The sequence below is a fragment of the Amphiprion ocellaris genome, chromosome 19 (genome assembly GCF_022539595.1).
Source record: "Amphiprion ocellaris isolate individual 3 ecotype Okinawa chromosome 19, ASM2253959v1, whole genome shotgun sequence".
Classification (NCBI taxonomy): domain Eukaryota; kingdom Metazoa; phylum Chordata; class Actinopteri; family Pomacentridae; genus Amphiprion; species Amphiprion ocellaris.
In genome coordinates, this window is record NC_072784.1 from 20,516,807 (window position 1) to 20,535,196 (window position 18,390).

Here is an 18,390-nt window from a genome sequence, read left to right on the forward strand (position 1 = left end):
GTTTTTAAGTGTGAATTAAAGGGATAGTTCGACATTTTTTTGGGGAAACACCTGATAAAACCTTTGCATGTTTGCGATGATGCCCCTTGATTTAACGTTGCACGAATACTGGAAACACGATTTACACAAACTGCACTTGAAAGTTATGGATTTTAAAACCAGTGGAAGATTTATGTTATGTGTTCATTCAGTTTCCACACATAAAAAGTTTGGCAATTTAAGTACCCCCCCGCCCCCCCCAAGTGAAATCGCTATAAGTGCAATATTTCCGACAGTACAGGAAGGAGTCCTCCAGGGTGAAGTCACAGCACCCTCCCTAGGAGCAGCACCAACAAGGGACTTCTGGGAACCTTTTGCCATGGGTTGAGCAAAGCAGACCCCGGAAAACCCCAAAGTTCTCAGGATTTCCAAAGTTTTATCCCAGAAAAATGAAACACGTCTACAAAATAGAGCAATCAGTTCTTCATACTGCTAAAGTTAGAGAACTCTGGCTACTTTTAGGTTGATCATAAACACCTCAAAAATCTGCAGAATCATAAATGATTTGATATTAGAGGTTTAGATCTGTTGTTATTCCAGACAACAATCATAATGAAATATTTGTGTTCACATGGAAATTCAGGCACAATTTAAACCTTTCATAAAATGCTTGACTACATTTTTATTAACCATGCAGTGTCATGTTTTCACCATGGTAGAGTGTATTTATATATCAAACACACCAATCTGTTTGAAAAGCCACATTTTTTAATAATAAAATACTGTTTTACACCAGTGATAAATATTTACAGCAGTATTCACAAATGCATTACAATGTCCTCATATCCCTCGTTTTGCAGGTGAATTCCACATAACTCTTTCATCGTTTTGCAACGTTTACATACCTGTGTGCAGTCCATTTACAATGCTAAATTGTTCAATCGTTACTGTTTTTTTATCATAAATAAATATAAAGATTTGCTTTTACATAAAATATCACTCAGAATATACAGTTCAGATAGGCTATAACGCCTGCAGTCACTCATACAAAAGCACACAAGTGTGGAAAAGGACAATTTGTCCCATAAGGCCTGAGCCTGACACAGTATGGCACTACAAAGGGGCCAGGCACGGAGAAGGCTACAAACTCACAAAGAAGTGCAGAGAGTGGCTTACAAAGTGTAGCGACAGGGCAGTGGGCTCAATAAATGGCATAAACAAGTACGAGTGTCCACAGATTCTCCTGTTTCACACATTCCATGTTACACCTTCCAAGATACAAACTCAGAAGCATTACCGGTTAGTATGAGAAATAAAACCACGGCAGTCTAAGATTTCCAATATCTTAAGTGCACGCTCAAATCACGTTTGGTTTGGAACAGAACTACATACAGAGACCTGACTTTAAGTACATTATAATGGGGCATAATTTTATCAAAAAGTCAAACATTAGTGAAACAAAGAACATAAAAACAACAATAATAATCACATTAGATTCCCTTTGGGCTCATGAAAAACACAAATACTCTATCTTTTGCAAGTCAGATTCCTTGCTCGTTCTTCCTGTCCAGTGAAAACTGGTAAAAATCCAGTAGTACATACAGAACTGTACATCTCAAGTCAAGGTTGCTCCATTGCATAACTATATTACTCCTTAAAGGATGAAATGCTGTTATATATGGCAAAACAGATGTGAGCGAAACTGGGTGTGTGACAAACGGAGGAACAGAAGAGATTTCAAAAGCGTCCAGTGTCAGCCTGCCCTCTGAGCGCTATGTGGGCTTTAAAACACTGCAGATCCAGGTGGCAGAGATGCAGCTCATTCAGAGTGGTCGGTTCTATCAACAGACGTACTGCTAAGACAGTTTGGTCATAGGCAGCGGCAGGTCCCAGCCGTTGTGAGCCACGTTCCCATGGTGAGTGCTGAGTTTGGGGTTTTTCAGACTGTAGCGGCGCATCTTGGTGTTCTTGTAGTAGATGGAGTAGATGAAGAGGAAGACGATGGAGATGGCCACTACGGTGACTGCCACAAATCCAGCGATGAGGGGAAGGTAGTCCTCTGAAATGAAATCAGCCAAACAGGGAATATATTTATGTGTAAAACGTCCAAGTAATCCCCATTAAATACAAGCAACTCTATTCCTGACATGCAATGATTCTTACTGCTCACATTTGATTCTCATTTTCTATGAAAGATGTACGTCACTGGATGCACATGCACAAAAGACAATTATACAGAGGTAGATAATGATCTAGTTTTAGTAATCAACCCGTGTTACAGAATATAGGCCATATTTATATGACTATAGAAACAACAGAAAAACTATTTGCTGTGTAAAAAGAAGCAAAACATGCACCAAAAACGTACCCAGGCTTTTGCCCTCTGCCATTTTGTTTCTGTCTTTTATGCAAATAGTATCATATCATCCAGAAAATATTGTCACGATTTTGAAATAAATTCAATGACTGGACCGAATCCTAACCTTTAATTTACACTGCCCTGGATGTTATCATGTTTGTGCTGTTCTGTCTGCAGTAATATGCAGCAGTGGTAGATGTAAAGGTTTTGACGCCTTCTGAATGACAGGTTATAGATTCCATTCACAGACAAAAAATGGGAGAGGGTGAGCTAAATCTAGTCTGAGGATGCTTAAACATATATTCAAAGCAAACATGATAAGCAACAGAAACTTTGAATAAAAACTGCAGTCTGAACATAGGGAGAAAAGAGTGGGATTCCCCCCCCAAAATACAGCATCGATTCTTTGTGAATTCCATTTGAGATGTTAGAAATAATCCTTTGAGATTCTGAAGCCATGTTTAAATAAATGCATCACACCATGTCCACAGATTTTTCAGCTGCACTTTCACACAGACCTGGCCACTGGTGAGGCAACGGAAGTCCACAGGAGTCATTTTCACGAGAGCAGGTTGAGATCAATATCCCTTGTAATATGGTGTATTCAGAGACAGTATATGAAAGATAAATGCAGGTTTGAAAAGTGAAGGAGATGTGTAAACGACCTTAACCTTGCATTCATTCAACATCCAGCAGAGGGCGACCCCCCGATTGCAAAAAAAGTACAACTGGATGAAAGCCTATGAAAAATTTCCTTATTTCTCACTTCGTTTGTTACCTCTGTACATATTTTCCTCATGAATTTATGGTCTCAATTGCTAGTTTCAAGTCTGCTTCAATACATTATGATGTTCTCTTACAAATGATGCTCCTATCAAGAGTAAATTTTATGATAAAGCAGAATGTGTTTTAAGGTGTAAATACATTGTAACTGACAAGTTGCTACAATATGCCCGTCTGTCTCACTCGTCATGTCTAGTTTCAACAAACCAAGATGTCAACAGTCAAATTCCAAACGCAACACTTCAAAAGTGCAGTCTTCAGACTATTAGGGTGAAGCCACTGCGGGTGCGTACATCTTTTATATGTAGTGTAAAGGTGTATTTTAATGCTGAGAGTAGCCATTTAAAGACTGTGGCTATGTAGAGATGTAGAGGTGCATGTGGTCAGCAACAACACTCAGATAGCCTGTAACACTGAAACGATGAATAACTGATACCTCAAAAAATACATGTCTGCCACGATTACACCACCAGCAGCCTGGACTGTTGTGACAGTCAAAGCAAGTTGGGTGCATGGACTCCATCTGTTGACACCATCTTTGACCCTACCATCTGCGAGCCTCTGCAGAAATCAATCATTTCAGCCTACATTTTCCACTCTTCAGCTATGTAGTTTAAATGAGCTATGTCATTATTATATTTTTGTGTTTTTTTATGTAAAGACTAGAACTGGTCCTTTGCTGTTGTAGCACACCCGTCTTAAGGTTTGAAGGGTTGTGAATCCAGAGCTGCATTCCTGCTCAGAGCAACTATTCTCCTCCCTTATCCTGCTCTGTGGAACTGCTGTGATGAAAATCTCAAAAGAGCAGCAGGAAACAGTTAAACCACCCTATCGGGCACTAACAACCATGCTGCTGAAATCACATTTTTTCCCCACTCAGGTGTAAAAATTAACTGAAGTTCCTGTTTCAGCTGGGCTTTGGACTTTAAATATTTAGCAAAGAAATCTATCAGAAGTTTCTATGATTGTGTTGTCCTAAAGGTGTTATGTAAATAATGTTGGCTTGACTGATAATATATGCATTACCTTTTAAAATCACTACAACCACATGCACTGTGGAATCGACATCATTGGTAGCAGTGCAGTTGTAGAGGCCCGCCTCAGACACGATGAGTTTGCCTTCAAGCTCATGAGGTGCCTTGTCTGAGCTGTAGAGCCACTGGATCCTTGGAGGTGGGTGACCGTCAGCTTCACAAACAAGCTCCTCAGGATAACCTCTGAACACTGGGATTGTCTTTGGCAGCTTTGTGGTATTAATGGTGGGTTTATCTGATGATACAGAGAAGAAAATCAGAGCCGTGTGAGGACATAAAACTATCTGAAGACTATGACATTTAAGGGAAACTAAACTTGTGCGGAGTCCACAATTCATGGTAATCTCTTATTCTAACTGAAAGAAAAATGACAAGCTCATGTGTGCTATTTATTACTCTGCCAAGGATCGCGGCGGAGTTATGTGATGATCGGTGTACGTTTGTCTGTGAATCTGTCTGTCTGCCTGTCTGTTAGCAACATTACTCAAAAACGGACAAATGGATTTGAATGAAATTTTCAGGGAAAGTCAAAAATGACACAAGGACCACCTCATTAGATTTTTGCAGTGATGCAGCTTATCGTCTGGAGCCACGGATTTGTTCAGGGTTTCCCATTGCGAGATATAGCGGCCGGCATGCTGTCACCGTAACCATGACAACAAGTGCCGACAACGCTGTGTCAGTTACCTGCGTCAATTCACTCGACCCGCTACATATTTCGGTCACGCAATTCAGTATCTGTTCATAACATACACATGCACAACACAAGCCTGTGCTCATGCAAGGTAATTTTTTATTTATTTAGTTAGTTTGAGGGTCTATCTATATTGAATGGCCAGATTCTATGTTGCCGTGATTTCTGAATACACAAATTGAGGAATGAACAGTCTTGGCGGAGTACTGCGCTCTCTGAGTGCTTTTCTTGCTGTAAATATTTGCTCACTGGAATAACGTCATACAAAATTCTACCACCACAGTGTCTTTTTTGTGACTACTAAGCAGCAAATGTAAGTGTGATCTCACAGAAGACAGTGATGTTGAGAGGACTGGACATCATGTTTGGAGAAGGCTCTGGTCCCCCAGGTCCCAGGTCCAACTGAGCCTCGCATCTGAAATCTGCTCCGCTGTGATTCCGGTTCAGAGTGATGCTAATGGTAGAAGACACATTTACCGGGGATCTGATCATGCTGATGTCGCAGTTGGTGTCATTGTCAGTCCAACAGCGAGTCATTTGCACTGAGCCTGATGGACAAAAGAAGATTATTTATTTATTTGGGGGGGGTTGATAAAGAAGTTCACATCATACAGCCATTTCTATCCATCAGCTGTACAGATGGTGACAGTAAAGCATGACTTCTGGCTGCGAATAAAACACTATTCAGTGTATTTGTTGTCCTTATGATGATCAAGAAAATATTTTTCCAAGAATCGTGCTGGTTTCTAATTTTAGCAACATCTGCTAAATGAAGAAAATTTACCATTGCTGTGCTGGACTAACTGATGATTATTAATGTTTGTCTCTTTGTCCTGCAGATGTGAGTACCATTGGTCGACATCATGGGTCTCATAGAAAAGGCAGAACACATACATAAAGATAACCCCACCTGATTTAAGGGTTTCATTCCCTCGGTACCAGTGTATCCTGAGGTTTTGTGCAGGAGCAACATTAATAATGTCACACTGCAGCTGGAGCTCCCTGTTCTCCACCACTGAGCTGGAGTTATCCAAATGATAGATTGTAACACTGTCTGGTGTTTCTACAGAAGCAAAATCAAAGTTATAAAATGTTAAGTATATGACAGTAAAAGTAGAACATTTGTAAGAATACTTACTGTAAAGGATGAAGTTTAAAGTTTTGTGGCACGTTCCAATTCCCTGAAAATTTGCGTAACAAACAGGACTCTCATTCCAGTCTTTGTGGGTGTCAGCAAACCAAACTGTGCTATCAGTTCTTTTTCCCTGCAGATCCTGCCAGAATATTTTATTAACATTTGCGAAGCTGTCGGATGTTGGCGTGCACGTTGCATTCTGGGTTTTGCTTTTGTATTGCATCACCATCGTGTCTGGAGTTATTCTGATAGGGCATTCCAGCTTGGCACCTGTGGAACGTAGGGTGGGGGACGAGAAATGTTATTCCAGTACAGTGCATTATAATAACACATATTTTCCACGTTTGGAGCATTAATGAAGTCGTGTTGAAAGGCCAAAGGTCTCAAGAACAAAAGCTATGTCTCTGGAGGCAACAGGAAAATGTTCAGGAAGGATATACCCCTCCCTTAGGGAAATCTGCACTTGCTGCCCACCATTCTTTGTGCTGGACTTTACTGCAATATCTACATTTTAGTTTGAATGCGTCACATTCCTTCCTGGCAAATCCTCTTGTTGCAATCAATAATGTGCTCCTAACTGACACAGACACTGTTTAATCTTACAACTACAACAGCCACAGGGTGTGGGGGGAAGCTTAAAACATTAGATTGCTTATTGAAGGTCCACAGATCATAACCACAACAGCAATGCCACAGATTTTCCGCTTGCATTTACGCATTCAGTTATTATTACTTCCCATTCAAAGTCTGTCTAACATGAATATGTCTGATTACATTCAGAATTTCCAGGATCCTCATAACTTTTTTTAGCACTACTGTGTCGTTTTAAGTTGGCAGGCAACATAAACAGGACGACAAAACCAGAACTTGTTTCAAACTCGACACAAAGCTTAACATGAAGTGTTAGCTCAAGTGACACAACTTACTCTCTGTCCCGTTAGAAAGCGACAGCAGCTCTAAAGTCAAAAGGACTGAAAGCAGACGAAGGGTGCTGGAATCCTCCATTGGAATATGTTTTTAAAATCTCAGAGTTTTTTTTCCCAACAGCTGTCGCCCTTCTTCCGTTACAGTAGAGTCTCTCCTGCTTCACCGCAGTAGCACAGTGCGAGCCAAGCGGCCACTGGTTGACTTTTTAGGGCGAAAGCTAAGCTAAGCTACACCGCTGTAGCCCAACTCCCCGCTCCGCATCACCGGAGAGGAAACCGGCCCTCCCCCCGACACACACATACATATTCAGCTGCACACACACACACACACACACACACACACACACACACACACACACATACACACTTAGACTATAAATGTAGCAGCTGTGCTACAAGTTAGAATTTAATTTGTTGGGGCCACCACCACTGACTCAATGCTATTAAAAGGAGCAGAAAATAAAGGAAGAAGCAGCAACAGTGTAAAAATATGTTTTAAAGTGCATTTAAAGTGCATTTAAAGTCTGAAGTTTTACAACAGTAAAAAAAGAAGAGGGTTACCCATTAGTTATATATTATATATTAGTTCTATAGCTAACCAGCAGTAAAAGAAAAAAAAGTATTGTCTCTCTGAACCATTACACAGTCTATGGTCTGAACTGCTCACTAGCTGACTTTATGCTAAGCTAACAATGTTATGCTACATTAACTAGCTTAAGCTTTTTGCAACTCTAAGCTAAACATCTCTGCTGATTCAACATTATTTCCATATCTTAAATTTAAATACCAATGATAATTCGGTGAAGTTCTAACTTTTGTCCTAGACCCCTCAGTTGCAAATTAATTGGAAATAAACTATTCAAAAAGAAAATGCCAAAATGTTGTTTCTATGTGTTTTCTAAAATTCATGTTGCACTAAAAAAAAACCCAAAAAAAATGTTTTTATATTCTAAGAATATACATACAGAAACTTTTCTGTTAACATGACAGTCATGTAGATGTTTACTCATTAGTTTAAACAAGAAATAATCCCCCCCCCCCGTAATATGTGAAATTGTTAAAGTAGAACTTTTGATCAGCTATCACAGATTTTCAAAACTCTAGCCTTGTTCATGTTATATTTTTTTCGATAAATATGTACACAATCATCTGTTGCAGTAACACAATAGCTAACCAGCAGTAACAAAAAAAGGACTATTGTGTCTGAAATACTCACTAATTGACTTTATGCCAAGTTAATAATGTTGTGCTACATTAGCTAGCTTGAACTTTTTGCAACTGAAAGCTAAACATCCCTGCTAATTCAACATTATTTTTATATCATGAATGTAAATATCCATGTTAATTTAGTAAAGTTATAACTTTTTCCCTAAGTCCCGCACTTTTCTAATTCGGAAAAATCCAAAATAATTTCTATATGTGTTTACCAATATTCATGTTGCATTGTAAGTCCAAGCAACATCAAATTTTGAGAATATGATTATTCTTATGCTAAAGTTTGCTCAAAGTGTCTTGCGAAGTCGGACAACTTCCGCCAGTAGGGGGGCATCTTTCGTGGGTAGTGGAGGAAAATTCTCCTTTCAAGATTTCACAAAGCTCTGGTATGATTGATTTATCATCCAAATTTGTTCACTTAAGTGTACTTCTTGTGTACATATTGTACTGACATTCAAAAAATGGCTATTTTAAAAGAGAAAATACATTGTTTGTATGGAGTCGCCTTCCCCTATTTTAAATATAATATAATATAATATAATATAATATAATATAATATAATATAATATAATATAATATAATATAATATAATATAATATAATATAATATAATATAATATAATATAATATAATATTGTTATGATCCTGCTCTAGCCCCTGCCCTTCTTCTCCCTTCTTCCTCTTGTTTCCTCCTTTCTCCCTTGGTTCCTGATCTGTTTCTGTTTTGACCTGTCCCTTTGGCTCCCTCTGTCTGTCATCTCTCTCATCCCTGTGTCTTGCTCTCCCTGCTCACCTGTCTGCACTCAGCTGATTACTGCAGGTGACTCACACTGCAGTAATCAGCTCACCTGCCCTCAATATCACCTGCTCACTATTTAATCTCTGCTCAGTCACTCATTCCCTGTCGGACCATAAACTGCTGGATACCTGCTTCCCTCCAGACTCGGATTCCCACAATGACTCACATGCCTTCACACACTCCGCTCCCTCTGGACTCTTTTCCCACCCCCTTCTGAATTTCCCCCACTTGGACTTTGTTGATCTTCTGGATTTCCACCAGCCCATGGTATCAGTCTTATCTCCTGTCTGCTACTGGATTTCCCCAACCTGTTTTCCCCTCTGTTATCAATTTCCCCATCTTGTGAGTACCCCTCCTTAGTTTAGTTTTGTTAATCCAGTTTAGTATTGGTTGACTTCTGTTTCTGTATTCGTAGTGTTTGTTTGTTGGGTTTTGAATAGTTACGTTTAGTTTTGTTTCCCCAGTTCAGTTCTCCATTTATGTACTAGTTTAGTTATCTTGTTAAATAAAACTCTTTCCATTATTCACCTGTTTGCCAGTCTCTCTGTGTCTGCGCCTGGTTTCTCCAGCTCCCTTCGTAACAAATATAATATAATAGCTTTAAGAATAAGATTATTATCCTATGTACATCTGAAGTATACACAATGAAGTAATTTGCACAATTTCAAGGTAATAATCTGCACATTCTTGCACACTATAAACACTTCTTATTACTTTTAATTCCTGAGATTTGCTTCACTTGCTGTTTATTTGACTTGCAACACAACTTTTTTTATTTGTCTTGCAATGCCTACTGTCGACAGAATTGCAGCACTTCTTTAAAAAAAAAAAAGAAACAACTTATTATGCCCCTTTAAAAGTTCTCTATGTGTCAGCATTTACTTTAATGCACTAAATCACGTCACACTCCTTGTATGTGACAAGCTACTTGCTCATTCTGATTCTGAACTATTGTATTACAATCCAGGATCCATCCATCCATTATCTATACACTGCTTAATCCTCATTAGGGTCGTGGGAGGGATGGAGTCTATCCCAGCAAACTTAGGGTGAAGGCAGGGGACACCCTGGACAGATCACCAGTCTATCACAGGGCTACATATAGAGACAAACAATCACACTCACATTCACACCTACAGACAATTTAGAATCACCAGTTAACCTCATCATGTTTTTGGACTGTGGAAGGAAGCCAGAGTACCTGGAGAAAACCAACGCATGCACAGGGAGAACATGTGAACTCCATGCTGAAAGATCCCAGGCCGGGAGGCAAAGAAAAGGTGCTAACTACCAAGCCACTGTGCAGCCCCAATCCCAGATCATATTTTTTAAACTGGTCATATTATTGCATGTAAATCAGGCAAATATTAAAGAGCCTTTTAGTCAGTAAAAAAATCCCTCAAAATTCATATCTGTATATCAAGATTACACATTTGTAAATTGTTTTCCATGAAAGCAATCCCTTACTATCCCGAAGGTCCCATATTGTGTCCCTTTTTCAGCAAGATAATCAAAGTCTCACGTGTCCCTGCAGTGAGTCTTTCAATTTTTCAGCTAAAAATACTAAAAAGTTGATTAATTTCATCATGACCGCAGAAAACCTGTTTTTAGGCCTGTCCAACTCTGGCTGTTTTGCCAAAGCTGCTGCTTTTCCTGCCCCCTTCAGGAAGAACACTCTGTTTGTCTGAGGTAGCACCTGTGTCTAATTTGGCTCATAAAGCTGGGAGGCTAGCTAACTGTTACTGGACTAGAAATAACAGAGGTAACCCTTTTCATATCTTACAGCTTCCACTCTACATCTCCAAGCAACCACAAAACAATAGAAAAATGGGTTTTCACCATATTGTGCATAGGTCATTCCTCTAGAATATGCAGATCTATGAAGTGCCTGCCTCTCTCTATGCCAAGCCCATCCCATTCGCTGCAGTTCCATTACGCTAGCTCACCTATGCCTCTGCTCAAACACTGTGAAACTACTCTAAGCTACACAATGGTGAGTTATACCTGAGTTAATAAAAATTAAATTTAAGCTGTACAACTGTTTGAAATTGAATCTGAGGAATTTAATGGATGATATATTGCATATTGCAACGCAGAGTGGCGATATAAGAAGACAAGCTCTTCATTTTGTTTTATTTATCTGCTTGATTACACTAAAACAGTGTGGACATTTTACTGAACCTACCTTTAACATTGACGTGAACTGTTTTGGTGACATTTCCTATGTCATTCCAAGCCTCACATGTGTAGGAGCCCATGTTGTACACAGTAGCATTGTGGATGAGCAGACGGGACACTCCATCTTCGTCTGTCTCCACAACATTGGCCGCCTGGTAATAATTCCAGGAATATTTCGGTCGTGGGTTGCCCATGGAAGAGCACTTCAGCCACACGGAGGAACCAACATGGACTTCAGAGTCCTCGAGTTCAACTATCGGTGATGGTGGATCTACAATTTAAACAGCACATATAAGAAGAAAAAGCTAATACAGTGTAATATCATACATCAGTCATGCTACAAATCCAGCATGTGTTAAGGACTTACACAGGACGGTGATATCCACTGTTACATTGACACTCGACAGAAGGTTTGAAGTGGTGACAAAATACTGTCCCGCGTCGCTTCTGGTCAGTTTCTGTGGAAGCACAACCTCCTCACCATCTTTAAACCAGAGCGTCTCAGGTTTAGGAAAGCCCTTATCAGTGCAGGTGAGGTTGTGAGGAGAATATTCTACTGCAGTGTAAGTGAGTGGACACGTCAACTCTGGTCCATCTGAAAAGAAAAACACAAAAACCCTCACAGTGGAGTAACAATACATCACCTACCCACTGGTGCTCGGCTACACAGAACAATTATTGCACTGCACTGTATTCAAGCACAAGTTTGGGATTTATTTGGATGATTCTTGTCCACTACAAGCCAGAGCAAATATCTGACTTTTCCCTTCTACATCAAGTATATGTTTATGTCACAGCTGCCATTACTAATTGCTTTGCAGAGCATGATTTCAAGTGTAAAACATATTGTCAGTTTATAAAATAAAGTGCATTTTTAGCTATCTTTTGCGGACAATATCTGTGTACTTTTACTAAAGTATAATTTTAAGTCAGTGTATTGAATTACAGCAGGTTCATTTGATTTTTTTAGCATTTCAAATTGTACTTAAGTTTTTTTCATATTTGTAAAAAGACACAAAAACACGATATTGGATTTAAATTCTATTTTTGGGTTATTCCAATAAATTAACAAAAATTGATGATGCAGAAGTCGACTATTGATATTTTATGGCCCTTGTGCAGTTGCATATCACAAAACATATAATACATAGATAGCCTAATTAAAGTAGAAAGTACTTGTTATATCAAGCTGAAATTTTATAGATATCCATATTTTATGCTATAAATATCTCAGACAAATCAGAGTGGTTGAGCAAGAAATTGTTCTAAAAATTTGATGATTTGAGATGGAATGAGTTTCCTGTTTGGTAATATTGTCATAAACACTGAATGTGACACTTACATAACACAAGTACTGGGATTGTCTTTTGGACAGTGGATAAGCCCTGAGCTTCAAGTGTGTATATCCCAGCATTATCCCTTGTCAGAGGGACAGTAGGGTTCACAGGCTCGCCGTCTTTCAGCCATCTGACGTGAGGGGTGGGGTTTCCTGTCACCATGCAAATCTCCTCTAAAGTTTGCTCTTCCAGTATGTCAGTGGTAGGGCACAGTATATCTGGTCCATCTGAACAGATGCAAAAACAACAATTATTTAAATGAATTCACTTTGATTTAAGAAATGAAAAGCAAAAGAGGCATGAAAAGTGACTTTTACGCATGTGTGGTTTGAAAGTGCACAGCAGAACTGTTCATGGTGTAAAGAAATAGTGAAAGGAAAGAATTGGAAAAATGAGAAATGATATACATACAGACAACTGTGATGTTGTACTCCTGAGTGGATATGTTAAGTTGTGGCCCATCTGGGCTCAGATCCATATATGCTTCACATCTCAACAAGGCATTATTGTCTTGTCTAGTCGGTGTAAACTTCAGGTCAGATGTCTGATCCACTGGCCGCTTAGCAGGATTGTCAAAAGTGTCTGTCTGGATGATTGTGTCTCCTTTATACCACCTTACAGTGAGATTTTGGACTGGTGCTACATTGGGGATGTGACATGTAAATTTATATTCTTTTTCTTCTTCCATCTCACTGCTGGGGTCACCGCTGATGGTGACTGTTTCTGGAAATGCTGGAGAAAAGGCAAACGTTATCAGACACAGTCATGCCACCAATCTTGTCCATGCAAAGCAAGCAAAGACTCACTGTAAATAATAAGGTCTAACTCCTTGCTGCACTGGTTAGAGTAATTTGAGCTGAAGAAGCAAAACGGAGAGACGGTCCATTGTGTTAGACGCTCCACAGTCCAGGGCAAATGGTTGACGAACTCAAAACCTGTGCCTCCTTGTGAAGCCTCCCAGCCTATTCCTTCAAACTGGATCTCCGGTGTGCTGCAGTTAACCAAGACTGGGTCTCCATATTTCACTACAACGCTGGCGGGGCTCAACTCAATGGGACAGGAGGCATGGACACCTGCAGCATGGGAGTGCATATTGGCAATGTTAAGAGAAACGTCTCCCTGTAATGTTTAATTTTTGTGTGCTATCAGTTGTCTGAAAGGGGATGGTACAGACAGATGACACAATATAGGAAAACCCTTAACCTTTAACCTGTGAGAGGACTGAGTGTCTCCGTTATGACGTTTGAGGCATTTTGTTAGCTTGATTAATCATTTCTATCCGGACGGGAGTGGTCTTTTACTGGACAACAATGCTTCCATCCAGAGGGCATGAGGGGTCACTGAATGGAATGATGACATTATGGCATTCACAGTCTCCGATCTCAGAATAGTGTTTGTCCCTCCATTAAAGTTCCAGAGAGTTCTAGTGTCAGTACCAAAGCACACTGGAGCTGCTGTGTGGACTGGTGACTGTCCAACAACTTAGTAAGGCACTTTATGTTGGTTTTTCCTTTAATTTGTCATCCATCCATCCATCCATTATCTATACACCGCTTAATCCTCACTAGGGTCGCGGGGGGGGGGGGCTGGAGCCTATCCCAGCTGACTCGGGCGAAGGCAGGGGACACCCTAGACAGGTCGCCAGTCTGTCGCAGGGCCACATACAAAGACGAACAAGCACTCACACATTCACACCTACGGGCAATTTAGAATAATCAATTAACCTCAGCATATTTTTGGACTGTGGGAGGAAGCCGGAGTACCCGGAGAGAACCCACGCATGCACAGGGAGAACATGCAAACTCCATGCAGAAAGATCTCGGGAAAGCCGGGACGCGAACCAGGGACCTTCTTGCTGCAAGGCGAAAGTGCTAACCACTACGCCACTGTGCAGCCCTTTGTCATCCATATATTCACATATTCACCTACTGCCTTCCATGTGGAATGATGCATGTAAAAGTCTCTTGAAAGGTGGTTTTCGGATAAAAAGTTTGACAAATTCTGATTTAGTCTGGCAAAAAAGTATAAATTCTTACTTTCACCAGATAAGGAACTACATATCAAGCCTTCATCACCAAAATAAAAGCTGCATCACTGAGCTGACAAGAGCCCTCAAAGCATTTTGTCTATCCTCATATTCCACACATGTGGAGAAAACATCAAACAGTGCATTAAAATAGAAAAACATGTTGCTATCTTGCTGTCAACGATAGAACTGTGTTGTTTTAACAGCCCTGTCCAAATGAATAAAGATGAATGCAAGTGGTTCAAGGTCAGAAAATGCCCATGGCTTCACAGCTTTCACTTTTTATTTTGCACAACAGGCATGCATAAAAAGTCAAGTGTGGTCAGGAAAGAATAGACAATGACTGCTGAAAAAGCATCCATTGAAGTGAAAAGGTCACGGGAAGTGATAAGATGGGAATAATTCACTCATTTGAAGGAGTATTGCCACAAAATGCTTTCCTCACTATTACTATCACAGCTTTTCCTTATTAACAGCAATAGTGAACACTTTGGCATCAGATCTTTAGCAAAAATAAGAAGTGAACATCTAACTAATAGATTCTGCGCTTTGTTTGACTTTTCATAATCTACGGCTTTCAAAGAATCATCGTGACATAATTAGACACAAAAAGACACGCAAGATGGGGATGTAAGAAACAATGTGATCAAATAAATCATACACTTAATGGAGTTTTGCAATTGCAGAGGGCAATCTTATCTACGTGGCTTTACCTACACAGTCCTGTAAACATTTTCAATTGAATGCTACTAAAAAAAAAATTTTAAATCAAAGTTACTAAATGAATGTTCTTGATAAGAACTAATACCACAGATGCAGAAAAAAAGCTTATTTTGTCAAGTTTAGATCATAATTAATTTATTCTCTCAAAGTTTAATGTAACATAAACTATCATTTTTTTTTCTTTCCTGTATAATGATCTGAGCCTCTCGCTTCACACATTATACTACTCCCTTTGGAGTTTATCTGCCAGTGTTACTGTTAACACCAACAAACATCTTGGATTAAACTGCGTCTTCACATTTCTGTTTATTCCCATATAGAGCTCTTTTTTATATAGTGAAAGCATGCCATCTGTGGAAAGTATGTGACATGACAAAAATATATAAAATAAAAGCCTGCAGATCATCATTTCAGCAGTGAAAGTGGGATCACAGCCTACCTGTCGCAATGAGAACGAGCCCCGCGAAGAGTTGAACAAACAATGTACTCTTACTCATTGGATTTGTTTACTCATTTGGTTTGAACAATGTCCCTTCTGTCGTTTATTCCAGCCCCTGCTCAGCTTCACTTCTGGCGCTACGCAGCCTCGAGTCGCCGTAAATCAGTGAAGTACATGCAGAGGAGAGAGAAAGAGAGAGAAAGAAATACAGCCCCCTCCTCTCTCTCTCACTCTTTTTTCTCTCTCTCTCTCACACATTTTCTCTGGACACTCGGTGGTTTGTGTGTGTGTGGGATATTTCTGTTCTTCATGAGTCAGGCGATGTTACATAGTCTGGTGCTTCTGCTGTTCTAAGATCCTGTAGCACATTTGTTCATTTTCGTATATGATTGCAGATTTAAATGATCCAGTATGCTGTAGCTGACAGATGAGGTCTATTTTTTTTTTTTTTTTTTTTAGCCATTTTGCATTTTCTCAGTCTTTTTTGCCCTTACATGAAACATGCTAATTCCACATTTGAAAAAAATCAGACTGTGTTCTGAATAAAGCAGTGTTTTGAGTTACTAATGACATCCTTATGAATGCCTACTCTCACAGTTCTTATTTTATTGGACCTGAGTGCAACATTCAAAACACTAGACCATAAAATACTCTTAAACAGGCTGAAGAACTGGGTCGGCCTTTGTGCTTTTAACTGGTTTTCATCATAATTAACAGAGAAGTCAAAGTCACAGAGTGGACAATTTTTCATCTTCATCTGCCCTCATGTCCTGTGGAGTCCCTCAGGGGTGAGTCCTTGTACCCATTTTATTTAGTCTCTATCTCTGTCTCTGTCTCCTACCACTGCTATGCCGATGACTGCCACTTATACATATCATTTACTGACTATCTACACTCTCTGCAATACTGCCTCACTGCAATCAAGGACTGGATGGCAGCTAACTTCCTTCAGCTAAACACAGACAAAGCTGAATTCTTGACTACTAACCCCAAATATATTTCCCGCAACATCATCCCCAACCTCAGACCACTTTCAACTAATGTAACACATGCAGCAAGAAACCTGGGAGTCATCATCGATTACAGTCTCAACTTTAACCAACACATCGAGACTTTAGTCCAGTCAGGCTACGTACAGCTTAGAGGACTATTGACTATTGACACCTGCCTCAAGAACTCAACAATCAGCTGGCTACAGGTGGTTCAAAACTTGGCAACAAGACTACTTACAATCACAAACAATAACTGGCACAATTACACTGGCTCCCCATACAATATAGAATTCAGTTTAAGGCCCCACTCTATATGTCGGAAGTTATTATTTTATTCTGTACCTGTCCAGACAAGCATTTATATAACTTTTTATTCCTATGCTGATGTTTGGTTATTGGTCTTTTTAAGTTTGCTATGTTTTTTTTGAACTGATGTTTTATTTCTTTTATTGTTTTATCTGTTTTGTGTATTTTAATGTTTTGTGAAGCACTTTGTAACTCCAGCTTTGAAAGGTGCTCTAGAAATAAAGTTTATTATTATTATTATTATTATTACTACAAAAGTTCACCTTGCTCTCCTTCTATTTTCAGTAAGTAGCCCTTTACAAGGTAACATATATGTATAAATTCTAAGAATGCAGGGTTTTAGTCACAATATTTATATTAGTGAGGCCAAGTTTATATAGTTGCTAATATCATAGTTTTGAGCTTTAGCATTGCATTGAGGGTCTCAGCCTTAGCCTGTAGTATATGATTACATTTTTGTAGGGTTTAAATCCCTTCCACCCATCCATTATCAAAATACCGCTTAATCCTCATTAGGGTTGCAGGGGGCTGGAGTCTATCCCAGTTGACTTAGGATGAAGGCAGTGGACACCCTGGACAGATCACCAGTCTAACTCAGGGCTACACATAGCCGGCATTTATTTTGTTACAAAGCATTTTGTAGCTTATTTCAGAAAGGGGTTACACCAATAGCATTATTATTATTATTATTATTATTATTATTATTATTATTATTATTATTATTATTATTATTATTATTATTATTATTAATAATAATAATAATAATATTAGAAATACACATCTGTTTATGACTGCAAAAGCAAAATTTTAAACATTCAACTTTTTTCCAAAAAGAAAACACAAAAGATAATGTAAAAATCATGTCACAAGTTGCACCAGTATATCTCAAACTTTCTAGAAAGGATCAAAAATGCATGGAAGTGGTACACATAAACAAGCAAAAGAAAGTATTTACTGTGCTCCACTAAATTTTTCCATTATAAAGCTATGTTTTAGTTTGCCAAATAGAGTTTTCACTGAAAAAAATGGGCCTAGTGTTTGTATGACATGAGACGCATGAACACATTTCACTGTCTAAACATACAGTACATACTTTAAGGCATAATATACACTGACATCTTGAGCAAGCACCTCTTTTAGCATGAGAATAAACACATATTTAAATTAAATAATGCACGTCAAAAAAACAGTGATGACAGTGACAACATCATACTCCTTTTCTAAATTAGCCAAACAGTGAAAAATGTTTTGTATGCAAGCTGCAAGTCTTCATTATGCCCACACATCTTAAGGTCACCAGCACATAGTCACACCCACACAGCACCAGCTCATCTTTCATTTTTGCATATTCTAGACAGTGTTTTAATCTCAAAGTAGGCTGTTTTTGTTATTTTTTTATGTAAGAGTGAAACAGAAATGATCCATTATCACTCAAATATCAATAACTAGAGCTTGTAATAAAATAA

At 39.1% G+C, this 18,390-nt stretch overlaps 1 protein-coding gene across 1 annotated transcript; it reads right to left on the reverse strand.

Moving 5' to 3' along the window:
- Nucleotides 1-723: 723 nt before the first annotated feature.
- On the reverse strand, nt 724-15,785 carry LOC111574825 (hemicentin-1). Its single transcript, XM_023279612.3, has 11 exons — nt 15,627-15,785; nt 13,245-13,511; nt 12,850-13,170; nt 12,444-12,665; nt 11,469-11,696; nt 11,109-11,372; nt 5,988-6,254; nt 5,760-5,912; nt 5,179-5,397; nt 4,148-4,390; nt 724-2,038 (listed from the first exon to the last, which is right to left on the reverse strand). The coding sequence occupies exons 1-11, from the start codon at nt 15,682-15,684 to the stop codon at nt 1,836-1,838; spliced, it is 2,445 nt and encodes an 814-aa protein (XP_023135380.2). The 5' UTR covers nt 15,685-15,785; the 3' UTR covers nt 724-1,835.
- Between the last annotated feature and the right edge of the window lie 2,605 nt (nt 15,786-18,390).

Bases quoted from the DNA above. Each gene is read 5' to 3' on its own strand.
- LOC111574825 (XM_023279612.3), bottom strand. From the start codon at position 15,684: ATGAGTAAGAGTACATTGTTTGTTCAACTCTTCGCGGGGCTCGTTCTC. The intron at 13,512-15,626 runs GTAGGCTGTGAT...CCCATGCTGCAG, and splicing joins GCTCGTTCTCATTGCGACAG to GTGTCCATGCCTCCTGTCCC. The intron at 5,913-5,987 runs GTAAGTATTCTT...TTGCTTCTGTAG, and splicing joins TTTAAACTTCATCCTTTACA to AAACACCAGACAGTGTTACA.